The 23,084-nt window shown below is 42.3% G+C and overlaps 1 protein-coding gene across 1 annotated transcript in view; it reads left to right on the forward strand.

Annotated features, from left to right (window-relative positions):
• The first annotated feature begins 6,201 nt into the window (after nt 1-6,201).
• Nucleotides 6,202-23,084, forward strand: part of USP3 (ubiquitin specific peptidase 3) — a 90,047-nt gene continuing 73,164 nt past the window's right edge. The window contains exon 1 of the mRNA XM_045822717.1: nt 6,202-7,787. Coding sequence (XP_045678673.1) covers nt 7,697-7,787 — 91 coding nt within the window. The 5' untranslated portion in view covers nt 6,202-7,696. The remainder of the gene's footprint in view (nt 7,788-23,084) is intronic.

The following is a 23,084-nucleotide window of genomic DNA, read 5'->3' on the forward strand; positions in this document are numbered from 1 at the left end:
ATAACCAGCTCAGGCACAGCAGAGCTTTCTCAATGATGTACTTATAAAATAGGTTTAGAACCTTCAGCATGATTACGTAAGTGCATAAATTATGGGTGTTGGCAACTTCAGAAAATAGTTCAGAACATAACACGTGAATCTCTGTTCTTTCTTTCAAATATAAGTATCTGGCCAAGGGAGGCAGAATAGGGAAGTCAGCATTTTAGAAGTGCTATTATTATTCCCATTGCCTGGATGGAGACTCAGGAGAGGTCGGGCTGCTGGTGGCAGAGACAAGACCTAGCCTGACTGAGTCCAAAGCCCCAAATCCCAGAAGGGTCTGAGACTATGAAAATCTGTGCTCTGGGTGTTTGAGAAATTCACTTTCTGGTTAGGTGAATGTTCCTGAGCACTGAATTGTCAGGTCAGATTAAGGTTGGGAGAGAAGAGAAGAAGGCAGAGATGAGAATCTCCAAGCCTAGGATTCTTTTCCCCATCAAAATTCTACTACTTAATATGTATGAGCTTCTCCCTCACAGTGGGTTGTAAACTCCTCAAGGACGCAGTCTCAGGGATCTGCTCCTGACTGCGGTGCAGTCACATCTGCGTTCTAAGTCCTGCCTATTTGTTTCTAGGTTAAGTGTGTGCTATGGTTTTAATTTGCATTGCTCAGATGACTAATGCTGTCAAATACCTTATAGATGTTTAATAATTGCTGGTTTCTTTCTTTACTCTGTCTTATCTCTTACCTTTCTGCATCTTTGCACCCTTGGCCCCTCTCCCGGGACCTGGCAAAGCACAACCCTGAAAGATGCCAGGGTCCCTGTGTTGGCAGCTCTCTGTCACAGAGAGTCAGCAGCCCCTCACTGTCTGTCTTCTGCTGACCTTGCCAGTCTCACCCCTCAGCTTTTCATCTCCTTGCACATGACTCTCCAACTGGACTGGCAGCCTTAGATCCTCTCTGAGCCTCTGAGCCTTTGCAGATACGGTTCCCTCTGCTTGCGATACTATGTCCCCCTCCCCCCACCCCACTTTACCTGGCTGAATCTTAGGTATCAATCAAGTTTTAGGTCATATGTCATTTCCTCCAGGAAGCCCTGCCTTATGTTTCCTCCACCCCCACCCATCAGCCTGGGTTAGTTGCCCCTTATTTGTGGCTAAGCAACATCCTGTACTTCCCCTCCTAGCACTTATCACATTGTGTTGCAATTGCTTGTTTTCTGATCCGTTTCTCTTGCCCCTTCCTCATCCCTTTGAAGATGAGACTTTGTGTTGCCCACGTCTATACGCCATGAGCCTCGAGCAGCAGAAATATTTGTTGAATGAACGATCTGGCCCAGATCCCTTTGAAAGGACAAACATTCAACCTTCTGTGCCAGCTTTACCACACGCAATGATTTCAGGCCATCACTGTCTACCCTCCTCACCAATCCTCCTATTTAACAAGGTCTCAAGAAAACGAACGTTATTGAGGGTCTACTGTATGCCAAGTACCGAGACAGACCCTTTACATGGAAAGCCGTTTTTACAATGAAAAGACTTAAAGCCTCGCTAGATAGCACTTTGAAACTCACAGGCTGTAATATCCAATCAGATAACAAATGACCAAGGGGAAAAGTGTGATATCACAATGCTTTTCATCTTGGTAGTGGCAAAGAGAAGTCAATAGAGGAGGACCCCAAGTAGTACCAAGCTCTGAGTCCCTGGATCTTCAGTGCCTGGCAGGTGGCAGGAACACAGACAAGACTGCTGGAATGAATGAATGAATGAATGAATGATTAAAGAGAGAACACAGAATGGACAGGCTGAAAGCCTAGAAAACCCACATTTCTTCCTGGACCCGACCTAATATATTCCCTCCATTTCTTCCATGTGTTGACAAGCAAAACTGGACACTGAAGTATTTTTGTCTTGGGCAGCTGTCCACAGTGCCAGCCGAGGCTAAGCCTTGCAGTTGCTGCTCGAACTCCTTTGACTACAAGGAAGATGAGAAATTTCTCATCTAGGAGGGAAAGAAAACAGATTTGGGGTGAACAATGAGCAGTCTCTGCCACAAGATACAAGAGCCTTCTTGCCTCTGCCAGTGATAATAGGTGGCCACGAGCTACCAGAGGATCACTGAATGCTCACTTGGGAAAGGCCTTAGGAGACCATTTAGTTCAACCTGGTATCACAGACAAGAAGTGACTCCTTCACTGTCAAAGTTGTTTGGGGCTGGAGCCACTCAAGGGTATCCAACCTTTTGGCGTCTCTGGGCCACACATTAAATAAACAAACACTAATGAAAACTGATGAGCAAAAAAAAAAAGTTTTAAGTAAATTACAATTTTGTGTTGAGCTGCCTTCATAGCCATCCTGGGCTGCATGCAGCCCATGGACTGGACACCCCTGTCAGCTTAATCGGTCATTGTTTTATCTGCAAAGTGGGTCTTTAAACAAGAGAACCTTCTATCTCCTTCATAAAAGGGCTGTGAAGTTCACATTTCAATGACAGAGAAGAAAGCCTTAAATACGGTACAAATTAGGGTGCTGATGAAAATGATTACTACACTATTACTGAACCCAAATGATTCTTTACTCCGAAGTCTCTTTTGTGTCTTGTGGTCCTTAAGAGTCTTCCTCATCAGGAACTTCAGCTAACCCTGTATAATACTGCAAAATAATTTAGCTGGCCATGTGTTTGAGAGGTGAAATTCTACTACCTTTGGTGAAAGACCAAGTACTACTTGTATATATGTGCAATTATTTAACCTTGTTGAGCTTCAGTTCTTCCATCAGTAAAAGAAGATGATAATGCCTACCTCTCAGGTGTGTTGTAAGAATTAACAAAGAAGTGAAAATAACTTGATATAGTATCTGGCACCTAGTTGGGACCCAATAAGTGCAAATTTTTGTTCTTACAGAGTTGAGGTCCCTTCTGTGAATACTAGGGGACTATGACATATAATAATTGAGGTAATCACACTCTAAGGGGGCACTCTCAACATTTAATCGACAGACATAATCTTTTTTAAAAAAGATTTTATTTATAGAAAGAGGAGAAGGGAGGGAGAAAGAGAAGGAGAGAAACATGGATGTGAGAGAGAAACATTGATCAGGTGCTTCTCCTACACGCCCCTGACCGGGACTAAACCCAAAACCTAGGCTTTTGCCCTGACCAGCAATCCAACCAGTGACCTTTCCCTTTGTGGGACAATGCCCAACCCACTGAGCCACACCAGTAAGAGCAAAAAATATAATCTTTTAAAAACATCTGCAATTGTTGAACTAGGTGCCCCATATCCACAAATAAAAAGAAAAGTATCTGTTCCCAAGGGAGACAGAAAATAATAGCCTATGTGACAAGCTGTAGAGACAGAATGGGGGGAGAGTGGGGAGCGGGAGCCCTAGAAGTCTCCTTGAGTGAGTGATGGAGGGCTTCCCTGAGGAGGCTATCTGCTTCATGGAGAAGGAGTAGAAGCTGGCCTGATAGAAGGGAAAGCTAATGCAGGGGCGCAAGGAAGCACTATTTCCATCATGAGGGGGGACTACTTTAGGCACTTCTGAGATAGCTAAAAAATAAAACAAAACAAAAACCTTTAGCAAGTGACAGGGACAGGTGGCTGTGTGGTTTTGACTGATTTTATCTTGCCAGAGATGGGGAGCCACTGAAGAATTTGGGGCAGGAAGATAATGCAAAAGGGGTGACAGGAAGGCAGTGGGAGAATGGCATCGCTGGTGTTCCTGAGTGCAGGAGTGAGGGCTGGCTGGGGGAAGCCTGAGCCCAGCCCCTTCATTCATTTAGTCATTCAACAGATAGTTCCTGAGGGCCTGCCCTGTACCAGGCTGAATGCCAGGAGCTGGAAGTCAGGCAGTGAACAGGACTGGCAAGGTTTCTGTTCTCACGGAGGAACTGGCAATAGATAAACAAGTAAACAAGCAAAGAACCGATCAGATAAGTGCCACTTGGAAAATTAAACGAGATGATAAAAGAGTCTCTGGGGGGCCTCCCCACCCCACCCTTCTGAATACTCTCCAAGCCTTCTCTTTCTAACTTTGATTTCCCTAGGAGGCTTTGCTCCCAGGAAAATCTCTGCAGTAAATAATTAACCTAGCTCTATGGGTTTTTTCCAATAATAAGCCTTGCCTGAGTGGGAATAGTCAGAGCTAGTCTTTCCTAGGGCCTGGTCAGCCTGTAATTCTTGCTTCAGGAGCACCAATTTTGCCAGAAGTCTCAAGTCTAAAACTAGAGGAAGGTGACAGCAACCTTGAGATTTTTCTTGAATTGGTTCCCATGGCAACATATGCCCCCTTCTCCTCAGCACCCCCATTATATCTCCTTTAGATGAAAAACATTTGATAGTGTGGTTGAGATTGTGCATTCTCCTCCTCCGAAAAATGCAAACAAAACTTTCTTGCTTCTGCTGGACCCTCGAGGCCAAGGGTTCCTGGGAGTGAGGAGCTGGAGGCTGGCTCATCACCATCAGGGCTCACTGGTATGTATGTCAGAGCTCCTTAGTGCCAAAGAGATTCAGGCCAAGAACAAAAAAGCAAACATCTTAAAAGTAGCCGAAGAAACAAGGAACTGAAAAAAGCAGATTTCCCAGTGTGCCCGTGGTCTTCCCCTGTTTGACACATTTACTCACTGTGAGGGTGTTTCTTTTTGTTTTTATTTTAAACGAGAACTTTCAAAGACTCAGGAAAGTTCCCTGCACTTCAGGAAAACCTAGCTAAAGCCCCAGGAGGGCCTCTTTGATTCTGCCCGGCTTCTCCGGACTGTGTAGTAGTAGTCATAGTTTCCCCTCAGGGGAACATAGCAGTCAGAGATGACTAAATTAGGCCCCCCTGCTTGGAGATGTTTTTATTCTAGCTGGGGAGAGAAGATTCTAATAAAAACCTTTCTCTCTTTTCTTTATTTTTAAGTCTTTTTAGAAAAGCAATTTACACAGTATAAGGTGCTTTCACATTCCCAGTCCCATCAAAATCATAAACTCAGAGCTGAAGGAAATTTAGAGATCACCTTGGTGAGGGTGGCAAATGCCTGGCATATATTATGCCACTTCCCAAACTCCCGTCTGTGGTAGTAAACATTGTGAAGCGATCACTCACTCATTTTTAAAAAGATTTTATTCATTCATTTTTAGAGAGAGGGGAAGAGAAGGAGAAAGAGAAGGAGAGAAATATCAATGTGTGGTTGCCCCTCATGCACCCCTTACTGGGGACCTTGCCCACAACCCAGGCGTGTGCCCTGACTGGGAATGGAACTGGCGACCCTTTGGTTCACAGTTTGCACTGAATCCACTGAGCCATACCAGCCAGGGCCGATCACTCACTCATTATTGAACAGATTTATTGGATATATTATGTTAGGGATATAGCAGGAAACCAGACAAACTTGTTTGCTATCCTTATGGAACTCCAAGGGGAAGACAGACATCAAACAAATAATTGCATGCGTGAAGAGTGTTTTTAAAAAGGCTGAGTACAAGGGCAACAAGGGCACACTGCACACCTGGAGGTAACCTAGGATTGGAGCAGGGTCAGGAAAGGCCTCCCTGAGGAAGTGATGTTTAAGACGAAGTACAGAGAATGAGGGAACTGAGTCTCTGAGAGGGTTAAAAAAAATTACATACCTATACGAAAGAAGGCATGGGTCAGGGCATCCTCCACTGCTGATTGCCAGGATTTGTATGCTAAATGGGGGTAGGCATCCAGAGGGAAACAGAAGTTGGTCCAGCCAGGCCTTGAAAAAAAATCGGTTGATAGAAAGAGAGGGCTGGAAGAGTTGAGTAAAGGTCAGATTTATTTATTCTCCCTTTTCCTAGGAATTATTCCCTCACCTGCTATAATTTTTTAAAAGCCATAAATTATTTGCTACCTACAACGGGGTAGCAATTCGCAGGAATTCTTCATCTTCCTTGCCAGATAAATATTATTTTTCCCGGCTTTACCGATAAAAAAGAAGAAAAGGTTTAGGAAGACTAGAGCTGTAGTTTCCTCAACTCCTTACTGCCATAAAATCCCAAGAGAGAAGCTTGCTCTAACAGTAATCAAAACTGGGAAAGCGACAGAAGAGAGTTGCCCAAGGAGTCGGAAATAGTGCTGGGGAACAGGGTCGGCACAGATGCCCGGGGTGTGTGGACACCACGAGGCAGAAACCGGGTGGCGCAGGGGGGTGGGGGGGGTGGGGGGGGTGGGGGGGGTGGGGGGGGCGGGGGGTATGTCGAAGCTCGAGCAGCGACAGAGAAAGCATCCCTGAACTGCTCCGGGACTGCAATGCGGGGAGGTGCCCCGCTCTAACCACTAACCGGCCCGGCCCGGTTAATCATTTCCTGACCTTCCTTCCTCCTCTTGCCCTGCCCGCAGGATTGCCACATCCTCTGCCTCCCCCTGCTCGCTTCCTGGCCTTGCAATTCCCTCGCCGGGTTTTACAGGGAGCCCCGACTTGGAGGCAGCATTTGTAACCACCCTGGTGGTCCCCGAGGCCATGCCCCAGAGGGATCGCAGGCTAGCTTGGGTGTAACGCCCGTACAAACGGCTCCTCGAGGCTAACCCTAGACGCCCCTCCACAAAGAGGTCAGCGAGTCCAGGATCCTGTCTCGGCCCCAAGCCTTAGCCAGTTACAGACAGACTCGGTTTCCCCCGCGGTTAAAAAGAAAAGAAAAGAAAAGTAACCGCAGCTGGCAGGGTAGTGCGAGTTTTAAAAGAGGTGTTGTGTGTGAAGCGCCTGGCTAGGAGACTCTAGGAGGCGTTTAACCAATGTTAGATCCCTTCCTTTTTCAGCGCGCGGTGACAGGGACCTCGCGCTCCGCAAACCCGGGTTAGAGCGCTCTCTCCAACTTCATGGTCTGCGAGTCCGCTCGTGCACTGGAGGTGACGCTCAGGGCGAGTCGCAATGACCGAGTTTGAGCTTAGGTTCGCGGGCGCCCCGGCGGCTCCAGCCGTGCAACGCCCGGGCGGCACACGGAGGCCGCGTGTCCAGGACCTAGAGCCTGGTCAGCGCCGCACCTGCCGCGGGGAGAATACGGCACCGGCACTGCTCTGAGACCGTTGCCACTGGGGCCAGGCCCTCAACCTCTCTGAGCTTGTGTCTGGTTTAAAATGGGGGCCACGGAGCCTGTCTGCCAGAGTCGTTTCTATCTTCTTCACACCTAACTGTATGGCCAGATTTCCTACCGCGGTGTAGTAAAACCACCACACACCGAGCAAGATCTTCTAATCGCGAGCGCTCGCGGGGCCGCGGTTAACACAGCGGACTGGACCCGCGTGTCTCATCTCGGTGCCCCACCCTTTCCGGGGCCGCGGAAGCCGCGGCCGCCCGGGGCGGCAGAGTTGAGAAAGTCTTTTAGCAGCGCAGCCTGACTCAGGGCCACCCGCGGGGAGACTCCAAGACCCCACCCGGCAGTAGTGGACGGGGGCGGAGCTAGGCCTGAGGGCGTGGTCTACCCAGGGGAGGGGCGTGGCCGGCCTGGGAAGACGGAAGCCCCCAACCTAGGGGTGGCGGCAGAACCCGGATCCTGGATTTCCACGTTCTCTGAAGCGGGGCTTCTGGAGACGGCGGGCGAGAAAACCCGGCGCCCGGAAGCTTTTGCTTTCTTTGACGCAAGGGCTCGGGACGCAGCCGCCGTCGACCGAGCGCCCAGCGAGGAGCGACCTCAGACGGAGTCTTCAGAGTCCCTCCGCCCCCACCTCACCCGGTCCTGGAGTCTCGGTCCTCCTCGCCGCTCTCCTTGTGGCCATGGAGTGTCCCCACCTCAGCTCCAGCGTCTGCATCGCTCCGGACTCAGCCAAGTTCCCCAACGGCTCCCCGTCGTCCTGGTGCTGCAGCGGTGAGTGCGGCCCCAGGCGGCCCTGTCGTGCACCCGAGGCCCCGGCTCTGCGGGGCCTGCCGTCTAGGAGTAGAGGGCGGCCGGCGCGAGGACTTGGCGTGGGGTGAGGACGAACCGGGTCAGGCGGCTGGGTAGGGGTGCGCGGTGAGGCTGGGGCGGGCGGGCGCGCCGGGCGGAGCGGCGGCGACTCCTTTGTTTTCCGCGGCCGGACCGTCGGGCCGGCGAAGTGGAGGCCCGCGCCCTGCGGCAGCCCGCCGGGGCCAGGAGCGCGTGGGGGCAGCGATGTGCCGGGACGCTGGCCCGCGGCTCGCGCCCCCGCCCCACCCTGCCCAGGGGCTGTGCTAGCTCGTCGCTGGCTAGGGGGCTGTAGCGGCGGGTGTCCGGTCCCGCAGGGCGGTCGCACGAGTTGCGTTCTGTCCTCGGCGGGACGGGAAAACCGCCGCTCTGCGGGGGCAGCTTTGTCTGAGCTGAGGGGGCCCTGGGGCCCTTCGCCGCCTTCCCTGTCCCCGCTTCCCTTCGCTTGTCCGCGGGCTCGGGCACCCCGATCTACGCCTGGCGGGAGCTCTGAGCCACGGGAGGTGCTCGGAACTCGGGCGGCGGAGGTCGGAGTCTTTCATCATCCGGGGAGGGTGAAGTTTGAAAACAAGCTGCAAGCTGAAAAGCTCGGGAGGCTGATCAGCAGCTGCTTTGGAAGGGCGGCTCGATTGCCTTTCAGAGGTTTTGGGTGTCTGAAATTGCGTTGGGAGTCCCGAGTTCCTGTGCTGTAGAACAGTTATTAGGTTTATGTAATGATTTTTGCATTGCTTAAGCAAATGAAGTCCTTCGACCGGGCCCGTTGGAAACCCCAGTGCCCTCTTATTGTCTGCTCTAGAGACTTAGGATCGCACCGGCCACAATGCTTTGATTACTTCCTGGTAGGGCCCTGGTGCCGCCGCTAGAGTCTTTGTTTATTAGATTTGAGATGATCAACGATAGCTTGGGTTATAGTGTAAAATTTGAATGGTGCACTTCAAAAATCTCAAGTTCATTTGAAGAAATATAGGGGAACAGCAATGGTACGATTTAGCTGTGTGACATTGCTCGTTATGGGCTGGAGCTGCGACGGTAGTTTAGAGAATGCCTTAACACTTTTGACAGGTTACTTCTTAAATGGTGATTATGCCCTTGGAGAAAAACATAGGTAACGGCACAAAGAAAAATGTGCTCTGGGATAAGGATTAGAAATAACCACGGTTCCGCAGAGCTCCCAGAGGTTTGATGCTTTGCTTGCCTTTGTAAAGTCAGATTAATTTTTCTACATGAAGCATTTAAAGATTAATCAGTCAATTGGTTTTACAATGCAGTATTGCAGTTCTTTTATGAGGGTACAGAAACTTGCTATAAATTAGGTCTTACATACAAACGTGTCTTTCGCAGTAAATGTTGAGTGTGGAACAACACATAGTGTATAAAATTGCTTTACAAATTGGTTCTTGGTGCATTAGCTATAATTGTAGCTATAGCTGTGATGCAATAACTGTATCTTTTAATTTTTTTCCAAAAGAGATTTGAAAAAAATGACCAAAGTAAACACTAGGAAAACTATACCTCATGAGGAATGATGAATTTACTTTTGCTCATCGGTTGTAGATAAACTACAGGAATTCAAAGCAGACAGCACACTTCTGTTTTGTTTTGTTTTGTTTTGTTTTCTGGTGAAATCACATCAAATTTTAAAATGGCTTTACTGGGCACATGCATCTGAAAAAGGAAAAGAGTTTATGCAAGGGGCAGATATCCTTTTGTGAGTCAGCCTTGCCTTAGTTGGGGACCCCAGTTAACTCTGGAAAAGAGATGCAGAAAATTGGGCATTTCCTGAGGAACTTAAATTAAAATGGAGCATACTTAAGAGACTTGTGTCGATAACAAGAACATGTCCAGCTGTAAGGGAGGGTTGATTTCTGTCCAAGAGGTAGAATGGCACCTTTGCATCTTGCATCATCATTGGTTTCTGACCTTGCTTTTTGAGAGTGGTTATAGTCATGCACTTGGATTTGTAGAACAATAAGCCAGTTTAACTTTACGTGGGTTTTTTCTTCTGCCCATATTCTGGGAATTGAACCCTGTTCATATAGGCCTCCCATTTTAACCTATTGGCATCACTCCGTTGATAAAATCCAGTGTTATTATATTGAGCTCGACCTTGTTCTTGCCTGCTTGTTGTTTCACTGATTTAAATGGTTAGGAAATCAGTGAGTCCTTAACTAATTCATCATCTTGCAGAATTATATTAATATATTTTGGTATTCTCTATCTTCTTCTGCTTCTTTTTTTTTTTTTTTTTTTTTTTGGTAGAGAACCCAAAAGGGTAGCAGCCAATATGTTAAATAATGCTGTGACCAGGTATTGAGTCTGATGATATTCTTATTAAAGGAAATAAATAAATAAACAAACAAACAAAATCCCTGTTTGGGCACTGGGACAGTAAAAGTAATGCCCTTGCCCTGTTTTCTTTGGAATTATACCACAGTGAAACAGCCTTAAGGCAGCCAAGCAGTTGCAAAAGATGGACATCCAAGGCCCTGCTAGTAGCAGTTCATCCTCGGACAGGCAGTTCTCTTTCCTTTGCTCCTCAGTTTCGGGATGTCATCTGTAAAAAAGGATAATACTTCACAGGTCGCTGTTGGGATGAACAAGGAAATTTTCATGAAAAATGTGAAGAAACTCCTGTACACTAACTATTCACATAATAGGAGGATAGGTCAGAACATCTTTATATAGAGGACTCTGACAATATCTAAAGTCCCTTAAGTAGGGCCTAGGACAGACTAGCTTCGTGCTGAATTATGCTTTCCAAGGAGATATATTTCTCAACAAGATTAGGGCATGTAAGAAGTAATTATACTTAAGAATTAACTCAAGCTCCTCATCTGTGGAAGGCACTTTGTTTCAGGTTATGTAATTGTGTACTACAGCTGTCCTCAAATTTTTTGTTCTCAGGACCCCTTTACACTTAAAAATTATTGAGAACCCCAAAAGCCTTTGTTTGTATGGCTTAGGTCTTAATCTTTGCTGTACCAAAAATTAAAAGAAAAAATTAAAAAATACATTTATTCACAAATAACAATAATAAACCCATTACCTGTTAACATGAGTGATAGTTTTCATAAAATAACTGTCTTTTCAAAACAAAATTTAGTGAGAACAGTGGCATTATTTTATATTCTTACAACTCTGTTGTGTGGCATAACAGAAGACAGCTGGATTTTCATATCTGCTTCTGGATATATCACACATCATGTATTCTCTGGAAAACTCTACTGCATCCTTGTGAGAGAAGGAGGGGGAAAAAGAAAAGTAACATTTTAATATCATGAGAATTGTTTGACCTCAGGCACCGCCTGAAATGGTCTTGGAAACTCTCAGGGGTCCAGGACCACACTGTGAGAACCCCCTGATGTACGGCTATAGGAACAGCCAAGGGCACCTGCTCTGACTAAAATAGCTTTGAAGTATTACAGAAATCCTTAAAACTTTAAGGCTAGCGACAGTTATGACTTTGTGGAGACTTACAGAGCTTTGGAAATCTGTTAGCTGGGCAACAGATCGTGGGGTGCAATAGTCCCACACTTTCAGAAAAAGTTAGTGTAATCTGGCTGCAGAGAGACAGGAAGCTAACTGGTTAGAAGATAAATCCATGTCGTGGTTTAAGGTAAATGTTGAAAATAGCAATGTCCTAATAAGGTAAATGCTGATTTATGTCTGATCTTTGCTAAAAGCATTCACGTTTTAAATAAAAAAGTTTTACATAAAAACTAGGACACTCTCTCAAGCTTTTTGTTGTGTGCACATACCAGATGTTATTTTCAGAAGCTGGAGGCTTGGGCATTTCTTATTTCGGTGGATAAAAGAGTTGAACCAGTAGCAAAATACAGGGGAAAAAAACACAAACTGTTCAAAAGGATGTTCTAAATACAACTGTTTTTAATAACCAAGAAAGGCCACTGACCAAGCATTTGGACATGGGTTTGGGTTAGTCAGTTAAATTGGAAATATTTTAATAGTACAGGCATCAGAAATTTTTCCTGGTTAATTCTTCAGAGCTGTGTATGTCTCTTCATAGGTTTCTAGTACATACTTCCCCTCATATCGCTCAAGAAAAGTAAGTGTAGATCAAGTAAATGCTCTTCAGGCTTGGGTCGATAATGGAGAAAAGCCCCTTGTTTGAATATCCATTTATTAGGATGAGGTACTGATGAGTGAGTCCTTGTCAGTGGTAATACATTTGTAATTTGTGACAAAGGAGAGAAGTCACCTTAATGGAGTGACGGGTTATTTTTTGCCATATTTCTCCCGCAATGTACATCTAAAGAGTACTCTTGTATTCTCAGTAGACTAAATTTTCTAGATAGAATCAGTCATTTGTTCCTTAGGTCAAATGCATTTACTGCTTTTTAGTAATACTATGTGAAGTATTTGTTAAGTGCCTAGCATATAATAATAGTAAAATGTACTTAATGAATGAAGAAACTTTCTTCCATTTAGATTGTGGCTGGCGTGGTCTTTGACTTTATGTTGAAAATAAATGCGAAGGAAGTGAGCTTCCCCTCAGAATGCTTTCACCAGCCCTCACTCCCAGTGTTTTGCTCTGTAAACTTTGACTGGATTGTGAGCACATGACCCTCTGCAGTGTTGTTAACACAGTGATTTTGTATCCTTTTGTCATTCTGTGTTTATATAGATGGGCAGGTGGACATTGTAGTAGTAAATGTGGATGAGGTGCTTAAAAATCAGTGGACAGGTGGTACTTTTTTCACATTAATTCTAAAGATTAATATTTTAATTTTATTTACTGTTCTGAAATACTTAAGCTTCTTTGGTAATATTTGTAAGCTTGAACCAAATGTAATTGCCTTTCCAGCTTTTCTGGCAGTATTCTGCCCTCACCACCCCCCGCCAGAACCCTTATTAAGCCATATTTCCTCGCCATCTTTGCACAGTCTCTAAATAATTGGTGGTAGATGTGAAAGAGCTGGAATGTAGAATGTGCTCCATGTGTCTGTGTGAGGAGGCTGCAGCCTAGGAATTGAATTTAGTATTTTGCTGCTGTGAAAAAGTTTTGACACATTAATCAGAAGTTATTTTCTAAATAGTCTTCTCCATAGTATACAAAGAATACCCTTCACGGCCTAAGCAGAAGAAAGGATGGGGTTGAGGGGAGAGTTTGAACTCTTTGTTTCAGCTTCCCGTTAATCCTTTTTTCTCAAAATAATTCATTCTCATTATTCTTTGCTTTTATAGCATTAGCCTTAGGCTCTTAGAACATCCCACTTTTTCCCTATTGAAATTTATCCTTCTTTACTAGAATATAATAGATTAATTTTGGATCTTTCAAATTAGATTTAGAGATACTTAGATTTTTATAGTGTTTGTAGCTCAGTAAGCAGAACAGTGAGTAATTGAGTTTGTAGCTCACTGAGTAATTTAAATTCCTGTTTTAAAATTTAATTGAGTCTTTCTTCCATCAGGGAGTAATTTACATGTACATTTCCTTCTAACCTGCTTTGTTTTTTTTTCTTTCTGAGCTCCCCCTCCCTTTCTTGAGCTATTTTATATATTTTCATTTTTTTTTTTTTAAAGTACTAGTCTCCTTTGATTAAGCTGTAGTTTCTGACCAACCTGCCTATGGGTTTTGTATTCATCCTAGGCATTAGAATAGACCTGGGTAGGTAGTTTATCCATATTTGAAGTGGAAAATGTATACGGTTTAATATGTTTTAGTGTTTTGTGTTTATTCATAGCTCCTTTAGATTGAGAGCAACTGCATCTAGGTGTTTTAGTAGAGCTTTCCTGGACAGATGGCTTGTAAGGAAGTACTTAGATTCTCAGCAGGGACTAGTACTTTTCAGAGGGTGTATTTCTGATGAAGCTTACCTTGATTGACAGTTTAGAATGCTGAAAATAGCATTAACAACAGTGACAGCTTGTTCATCTTACCTAGAATTGTTTTGTGCCAAGACTACTCAAGATGCTCTGTGATTTGCAATAGCCTGTTTTGAGAATGTACGTTAAGAATAGGTATTTTTCGGACTGAAAGGAAATTTACCTAAAAATTTTCCTTGGCAATTGCATCCTGAAATTTTTGGGGTTGTTGAATGAACTTTGGCTTAGAAGCTTGTAAACAGAGATCATCTTTTAACTGCTATGAGCCTGCAGATGTTAGTATCTATAGTAATTCCAGATGTTTTCTCATCTATTAGTTTTCCTGAGTAGGAGGAGAACTGAGAACAGCATAAAGTAACTTCAAAGCGGTTTGCTAGCATTTAATCCTAATTTAATTAACTGCCTATCCTTGTAGTTTTTCCTGTTTTATAGATTGTGAAACTGAGACAGATTAAGAGAGTTGCTTAAGATGCTTGGGGGTCGGGTAGTAGACTGAGAGAGCCCAAAGCTTAAATTCAAATGCCATCCAAACCTTACTTTTAGGCTGTCTTTACTTTGTCATCCAGTAACTTAATGCTTGATAATTTAAAGGATTTAAAGTGTTTGGAAACATACTTGAAATAAAGATTCCTTTAAAGATTCTTGGCATTGAAATACATTTTAAATTTCACATTTTGAAAATAATTTATTTAAGTTACGCATTTGATTAGCTCTGCCACCCCCTATTTATTGATTGAAGTACAGGCACTTTGGGACAAGATTGGTAGTACAATTGGTATAAAAATGTCTTGACATAAAAATGTCAATTGGTATAAAAATGTCTTAACTTCCAGTTCAGCCCTGGCAGGTGTGGCTCAGTTGATTGGGTGTGGTCCTGTGGGTAGGGTTGGGGGAGCTGCTGGTTCCATTCCTGGTGGGGGCACCTGCCTAGGTTTTGGGTTTGGTTTTGGTTCCCTGTGAGATGCTGCCAATGGATGTGTCTCTCTCACATTGATGTTTCTCTCTCCCTCTTTCCCCCTCCCTTCCCTTCTTTCTCAGAATAAATGAATGGAATCCTGGGGGTGGGGCAGCCTTCCTTACAGTTCAGATCTAATTTTTTTGTGGGTTATTTACATTCCTTGAGATATAAAAAAACTAGCCTTCTCAATATAGCTGTAGATAAAATTCAGTTAGCTTTTGGTTATTTTAAAAATGTGTTTCTGTCCTTGAAGTTGCCCCCTCCCATTTTTTTCATTTTGTTTTTGGTAGAGGAGATTCTTCTTGGAGGTGGTTTGTTGTGGGGTGGGGGAGAAAGAAAATTCTTAAGATACTGGATTTAGCTTTTCCTCTGGTTATTGGAATCTTTGTTTTAAGGCAGTGTGCTTTGTTGATTCCATTTAGTTACAGTCTAAGATTTTCCAGTTGTCTTTCTTGTAAAAGTTAATGATAGTCTTTAGACTGCGAGCTTAAAACACATTTCCCTCTCTTCTTAAGAGACATTGAAAAGTAGGTATATGAGTGTTATTTACAGATGTAAAAAATGCAGATGAGCTTAGAAAGGCAATTTCAGATTTTGAAAACTATTGAAATTAAACTTGGATTTTGAAAAATGAAGTTTATAGTTGTATTACTTGTTTTGTGTTAGCTAAATTCTTCACAATTAAATAATCGCTAGCTAATAAAATTCTGTAAGACCTTTTTGAAGAGGGAATTGAGAGTGTATTTTTAAGGAACTAGCTTGTATCTCTGAAAGGATATTACCAAGTGGAATTCATCTGGAGACTTTGTACTCTTCTTTATGATTGAAGAGCTCTACCAGTGTGCTGTTTTCCATTTTGAGTAAATATTCTGTCCTGATATTTATCTTTGTTCTAGCTGGGTTTAAGACAGCCCCGTAGAAAGCTGCTTGCCTATCCTTGACCCACCTAGAAGTCTCTTAATTTTATGGACTGTCCTTGTACTACCTCATCACCAGGAAGAACAGGCTGGTGATTAACTGCTCTTCCTGCAGGTTTAATTTAACTGACTATAAGATAGTACACTATTGTTTTAGCTTATTTAAATCTGTCCTTACTGACCATGCTCAGGTTTAAAAAAAAAAAAAGATTGTCCATTCCTTTGTTTTGAACATTTGTTGCACAATATTGGTATTGTACTATCTTGATCAAAACTTTGAAGATCATGGTGAAGTTTTTAGGAAACAGATTTCTGTGATAGAATGTTTCCCTAGGATAGTTGATAAGTAACATGTTAATGTTCTCATATAATATTCTTAAAAAAGAACTTCTGTATTACTTTAAAACTCTGGCTGACATACTGGGTTGCCCAAAAAGTCCGCAACATTTTTTTCCATTAAAAGACACATTTTTAATTTTCACCAATAACTATTGATTTGGATATTTTGAGTAAGTCAGCTATCTCCTGCTATTGGCTTCTAGTGGGTAGAACCCAGGGGTGCTGCTGGACGTCTTCCAGTGCATAAGACAGCCCCACAGTGAAGAGTTATTTGGCCAGAATGTCAACAGGAACAAGACTCTTCACAAACACTTTTGACATGTTTGATCAATCATAGCACCTTCTCTATAAACTGCACAAATCTTGTTTTGCATTTCTGTTGTGTTTTTACCTTTCTTGAAATAATCAAGCATAATATACCGAAAATGTTGTGTATCTTCTTCCAACTTCAATAATAAAATGTCTATACAAAAATTCACCAATTTTGATGTTTTTAAAAAATGCACACTGATAGGACAGCTGTCACAATACAACCTAAAAATATTGTTTTGAATGAAGTTAAAGACAACTAAGCACTACTAGAGCCATCTTGCAGAATAAATTAAATGAACTTTTTGGCCAACCTAATATTATTAATTTTATTTATATATATATAGTCATCCAGTAGCACGTCCTTTGACTTAATTTAGATTAACTCTAGTTTCCACTTGAATTATTCTGAATGTTAATAGGTGTGTTAATATTGGAGAAATTGCTCTGCAACAACTAAGAATTCAAGCTTCACGCTATGTGTACGAAGTAGCTGCCAGAGCTCAACATTCATGCCATGAGAATTTAACTCGGAGAGCTTAACCACATCAGCTTCATTTCAGTTATTTCAAGCATTTTATTTGTGTATAGCCTTTCTAGAGCCTCATGTAAAAAAAATTTTTTCAGGCTTTTGTGTTTTCTTCCTTTGAATAATTAATAGAGATTCTTGGGGAAATGTGTGTCAGATTTTTAAATTGTGCCTATTGGTTATAAATAAATTCCAACTCTTGGTTTCTGTTAAATAATTAGAATAGTGGTTGGAGTTTGCAGGTGCCTATTTCTTTTGTAATATTGGGTATCTAGCCCTTTAAGCAGAATATAAGTCTGTGCCCAGTTTACATATGTTTTCCCCACTCTTTCGTAAATAGTCCCACTGACTTTAAAAGAATAGTTTACCAGCACACCAGTAAGCACGTGTGGTTAACTCTCCCCTCAGCACCTCCCCCCACACTCTGTGCTTTAACACTAACCTTTATTATGTAATCACAAAAATCTAGGAAGAGAATTCTACAATGCAGATATTAAACATTGTTTTCTGAGTAAAGTCTGATAATAAGAGGTCTCTAAACCTCTTAATTATTTTATTTACTTATGGGGTGGAGTGCTTCCTATAAAAATATATACATGAGAATCTTTGCTTATATCGATATTCAATATTTGCTATTGTTTTGAAATAATGGTTCTGTGGTGTTTATGTAGATTTATGACTTGATTTGTTTCTTTTGAAGATCCCACTACTGTTTAACCTTGGCTTTGCTTACTCAGATTGTTAGCAAAAGCATGGGATTGCATCAGATCTTGCTATATTAAATATATGGAAATAATGGATGTCAGAATTTTTCTTAAGTGATTCATGGCTTCATGTTCATTCTCAGCATAATCAGCTTCATAGTGGAAGTTATTTTTGAAACAGTGTAAACTGGTAATTTTTTATACTTATTTGTGTCTGGTCTTTCAAAGGCAAATGTGGCCCATTTTTACTCTGATTTTGTCATCTACTTTGGCTTTAATAGTTTCAATTCTCCACACTACCTTTTACCTTCATATGGAGGTGCGGGCACAAGGCTGGTATTCAGCTGAAGACTGGTGGAGTAGGTATAGCATAATAGCTTCACTAGGTGTTTTTCCCCAAACTACGTCTGACCAAGTCTGAGGTTGTGATGGAATGGATAATAACACATTTGTTCAGTGCATTACAGTTTGGGGGAATATGTAGTTTCACATACATTGTTTCCATATGTTGTTTTCATCAGATGTTGAAAACTGATTTCCAAAATCCATTTCAAAATAAGAGTAAAATGCTTGAACCAGTGAGGGGACCAGACTTATGGAGCAGAATGTGCCTCTTTGTGGGAAGTCAGCAGGACCAGATGCCCTCTCTTTTCTGGCTCTGTAGGTATCTGGATCGGTTAACATATAGATGACAAATTTTGGCCAGCTTTGAAATTACATTCTCTAGTAGAGGACACATACCATTAGCTCTGCAAATTAGCCTTGCAGTGTATAGGAAATTGGCCCCAAATCATAAATCGCTATTGTAATTTTTATGCCATATAATGGATTTTAGTCATACTTTTTTTTTATAAAAAATGGTTTGGACAGTCTCACAAATTGTTATGACTATTATATCAATTTACCTTTTAAAGATTAATCCATGCTTTAAAAAATAATACATATAAATAGTAAATCATAGTATCAAAAGGTTTAAAATAGAACAGGAATCTTCCTCCTTCCCCTCTGCCCTCAGTCCCAGTGTCCAAAACCATGTTAAGCTCTGTTTAGCTTTCTCACTTGTATTTACCTGTGTACTTCAAAGTAACACACTGTTATTTCTTAATTTATCAATTCTAGGCATTATCCCTTGACATGCTGCTATGGTAAATGAGGACATTCGTGGCCACACCACCCTTCCCTCTGCCCCTCCACACTTCTCAGTGTAATTTGATTACAAATTCGGGTTAATATGGTGATTACTTTTTTTTTCTTGTTCAGCATTTTATTTTTTCTTAAGTAAATAACTGCCTTTTATAAATAAAATAAATTTTAAAAGATTTTATTTATTTCTAGAGAGGGGGCAGGGAGGGAGAGAGAGAGGGAGGAAAACATCGATCTATCTGCTGCCTCTCCCACAGGCTTCAAGCCCCACCACAGAGTGGCCTGCAACCCAGGCCTTTGTCCTGACAAGGAATCTAACTGGTGACCTTTCGCTTTGTAGGAGGACACCCAACCAACTGAGCCACACCAATCAGGAAAATAATTGCCTTTTTAAAAAATTGCTTAGTTCACCTTCTACATGTTTTCTCTCAAGTGTGCCTATAAATCTGTCAAATGTCTATGAATATTATTTTGCAAGCACTTAAACAGATAATCTCTTAGTACTGGTTTTTTTTTTTTTCTGAAGACCTCTTTCCTAGAGCCGTCCTGCTCCTATTTGAACTAGTTGTTCTCAAGGCCCACTGGACAGTCCTTATCCTGATTCCCTTGCTGTTCTCTCCTATTTCCTGGATCCCATGTCTTTCTCTTTCTTGGTTTATTAAACTGTTTTGCTGGAGTACATCATTGAGCTGTCTTCTCATGGGAGATTACTTTTTGACCCTGTGCAAGTCTGATACTTTTATTCTACCTTTATACTTAATTACTTGGCTGACTGTAGACCAGGGGTCCCCAGTCCCCGCGGCCTGAGACCGACGCCGGTCTGCGGCCTAGTAGGAACCCAGCCAAGCGAAGCTCCCGTGAGCTCCGCCTCCTGTTGCCCCGCCCCTCCCCCCACCCTCAGCTGGCAAGTGAGCTTTGCCTCCTCTCTCCCCAACCCCTGTCCCTCCACCGTGGGTAAGCGAGGAAATTCACCTGCACTCTGCTTCCTGTCCCCCCCTCTCCCCCAGAAAGGTTGGGGACCACTGTTATAGACTATTAGAAAAGATTTTTCTCTTAGAATTTTGAGAGCCCTGTTCTGTTTTTAGGCTTCCAGTGTTGCTGTTGAGAAACCTGATGCTTTTCGATGCCTTTCTGAATACTGTTTCTTCATATGCACACAGAGTGTATGTATCTTCTAATTCTTTTTCCTGGAAGCTATTAGGATATTCTTTTTATCCTTGGTTTTCTGAAACTTTAAAATGATGTGTCTTGGCATGGGTAATTTCCTTTATTGTGATGGGTACCCAAGGGACCTTTCAATCTATACATTTGATAGCACACTTCTTCCCTATTTACTTCTCCTAATTGGTACTTTTTCTTTCTAGAACTGCTATTAATTCAACGTTGGGTGTTCTGGGTAGAACCTATAATATTCTGTCTTTCGGTTCTAGTTCTGAGATATTTTCTTGATTTTTTTCGTCCACTCTTCTATTGAATTTTGATAATCATATTTTTAATTTTCAAGAGCTTTTTATTTTTCTGACCCTTGGTTTTCATGCATTCTGTTGCTGTTTTGCATATCTTCCCTTATTACTGCGGGGTTTTTTGAGTTTGTTTGAACATTTGCTGTGCTCTGTACATTATTCCTGTTTCCTCTGGGTTCTTTTTCCTTTTAAAATGACCCTGTCAGACTAGAGGTTTTCTTCAAGGATCTGTTTTATTTTTGTCTTTTCAAACAAGAGTGAGGCACTAAAAATCTCTGAAATGGGTGGGGCTTGTCTACAGTGGACTTCACCTTGAAATGCTGAGGGAGCCACCTTCTTCATTGGAGGAAGTATTCTAAATGTCTGTGCGGAGACTTTGTTAAAGCACCATTTAGTTTTTCAGTCTTCCCTCTCAGTACTGCTGTTCTAACATTAGGGTGCAGGAAGTTCCATTCTGTAAGCGTTTGGTACAGCCCTGGGACCCTTGTTTGCAGCCCCATTCCCACCCTTGCTGTCTGTCCGCTGTGCCCATTGTCCCTGAGCCCAGAGCCGCCTTTTGTCTGCATTCTTCTCTGCTGGCATTTAGATTGTAGTTTCTTTTGCACTATTAAGATTGTTACTGCTCTTCTGACTTCTTCCTGACTTCTAAAAACGTGTTGAAATCTTTTGTCTGCTTTTGAACATGCCTCACATGCCCTCTTTATCCTTGTGGGTTAACATCTGCTTAATTCCTCTATTGTCATTTATGGGGGATGTTAGGAAGGAAAGGAGATAAGGGAGAAGTTGGTCTGCCAGAGTTTAAATTGGTGCCTATTTTTAGATGAAATATTTCTAATCCAGTTTGTAGGGCAAAATGCTCTGCCCTATCAGAAATAGATCTTATTCGTTGTCATTCAGAAAGTTAAATCACTAAAACTGAAATTTTACATTACTCTATTTGAGTAAAAGTTCAAACTCTGATTTACCTTCTCATGTACAAAGCAAAATATTGTTGCTGTTACCAGAGTCAGCAGAGATAGTAGGTAAGCCAGAGGGGTTTGACTCTGCTTGGGAAGCCAAATCACAAGCCAGACTTTGAATATGTAAAAGAAACAGTTGTAAGGTCATTTGGATTGCTTCAATTAATATGTTGTAATATTTTTACTGGATTGGTTTATCATCTGTCAGTAAGGGAAGTTAATGCCAGGTTTATAGGACTCTTGAGCTCTGTACGTTGTTTTTTTTTAACCCTTTCGCTTGTATTTTAGTAAAGAAAAATATGTTCTTAATTGGAAGTAAAAAATAATTTTTCTCTCAAAAAGCCTTTTTGTTTCATTGTAACAATTTCACGCTTAAATATTGCTAAGAATAGTGCAGAGAACTCCCGTGTACTCTATATTTAGATTCACCAATTGTTAGCATTTTGCCCCATTTGTGTTATCACTTACGAATGCATCTTCTGCTTATATCCCCTTCTCTAGTAGTTTAGAAATATAATGCTCATTATCTATAAATACTTCAGTTTTTTTCCTCAAGAACAAGGACTTTTTTCTTTTTGAAAGTCTATTTTATTGATTATGCTATTACAGTTGTCCTGTTTTTTTTCCTCCCATTTATTCCCCTCCACCCTGCATCCATGCCCACTCCAGCACTCTCCCACCTTAGTTCATGTCCATGGGTTGTACATATAAGTTCTATGGCCTCTCCACCTATACTGTTCTTCACCTCCCCCTGTCTATTTTGTACCTACCATTTATGCTTCTTATTCCCGGTACTTTCCCCCATCCTCCTCCCTCCTCCTCCCCACTGATAACCCTCCATGTGATCTCCATTTCTATCATTCTGTTCCTGTTCTAGTTGTTTGCTTAGTTTGTTTTTGTTAGGTTCAGTTGTTGATAGCTGTGAGTTTATTGTCATTTTACTGTTCATATTTTTTATCTTCTTTTTCTTAGATAAGTCCCTTTAACATTTCATATAATAATGGCTGGGTGATGATGAACTCCCTTTAACTTTACCTTGTCTGGTAAGCACTTTCTCTGCCCTTCCATTCTAAATGATAACTTTGCTGGGTAGAGTAATTTTGGATGTGGGTCCTTGCCTTTCATGACTTTGAATACTTCTTTCCAGCCCCTTCTTGCTTGCAAGGTTTCTTTTGACAAATCAGTTGATAGTCTTATGGGAACTCCTCTGCAGGTAATTGTCTCCTTTTCTCTTGCTGCTTTTAAGATTCTTTTTAAGATTCCTTATCTTTAATCTTGGGTAATGTAATTATAATGTGCCTTGGTGTGTGCTTCCTTAGGTCCAACTTCTATGGTACCTCTGAGCTTCCTGAACTTCCTGGAGGTCTATTTCCTTTACCAAGTTGGGGAAATTCTCCTTCATTTTTTCAAAGAAGTTTTCAATTTCTTGCTCTTTGCACTCTCCTTCTGGCACCCTTATGATTCAGATGTTGGAACATTTAAAGTTGTCCTGGAGGTTCCTAAGCCTCTCCTCATTTTTTTTGAATTCTTGTTTCTTAATTCTGTTCTGTTTGAATGTTTATTTCTTCCTTCTGGTCCAAATCATTGATTTAAGTCCCAGTTTCCTTCCCTTCACTGTTGGGTCCCTGTATATTTTTCTTTATTTCACTGTGCATAGCTTTTACTTCTTCCTCTATTTTACAGCCATACTCAACCATTTCTGTGAGCATCCTGATTACCAGTGTTTTGAACTCTGCATCTGACAGGTTGGCCACCTCTTCCTTGCTTAGTTCTATTTTTTGAGTTTTAATCTGTTGAGCCATCTTTGTTGGTGTCAGCGTACCTGTTACGTTTGAAGGGGGTGTAGCCTTAGGTATTCACTAGGGCGGGGCAACCCATGTCACTGCTGTTGTGACACTACATGTAGGGGAGGGGTCAGAGAGGGAACAAGGCTGTTTGCTCCGCTCTCTGTTGGCTTTCAGTCACTTCTCCTGCCTCCCACAAGCAAATTGGGCCATTCTGGTGCTGATTCCCAGGTGGGTGGGTTTGTGTACATTCTAGGACACCATGGGTCT

The sequence above is a fragment of the Phyllostomus hastatus genome, unplaced genomic scaffold, assembly GCF_019186645.2.
Source record: "Phyllostomus hastatus isolate PE091 unplaced genomic scaffold, TTU_PhHast_1.1 phas_scaffold_501, whole genome shotgun sequence".
Taxonomy (NCBI): domain Eukaryota; kingdom Metazoa; phylum Chordata; class Mammalia; order Chiroptera; family Phyllostomidae; genus Phyllostomus; species Phyllostomus hastatus.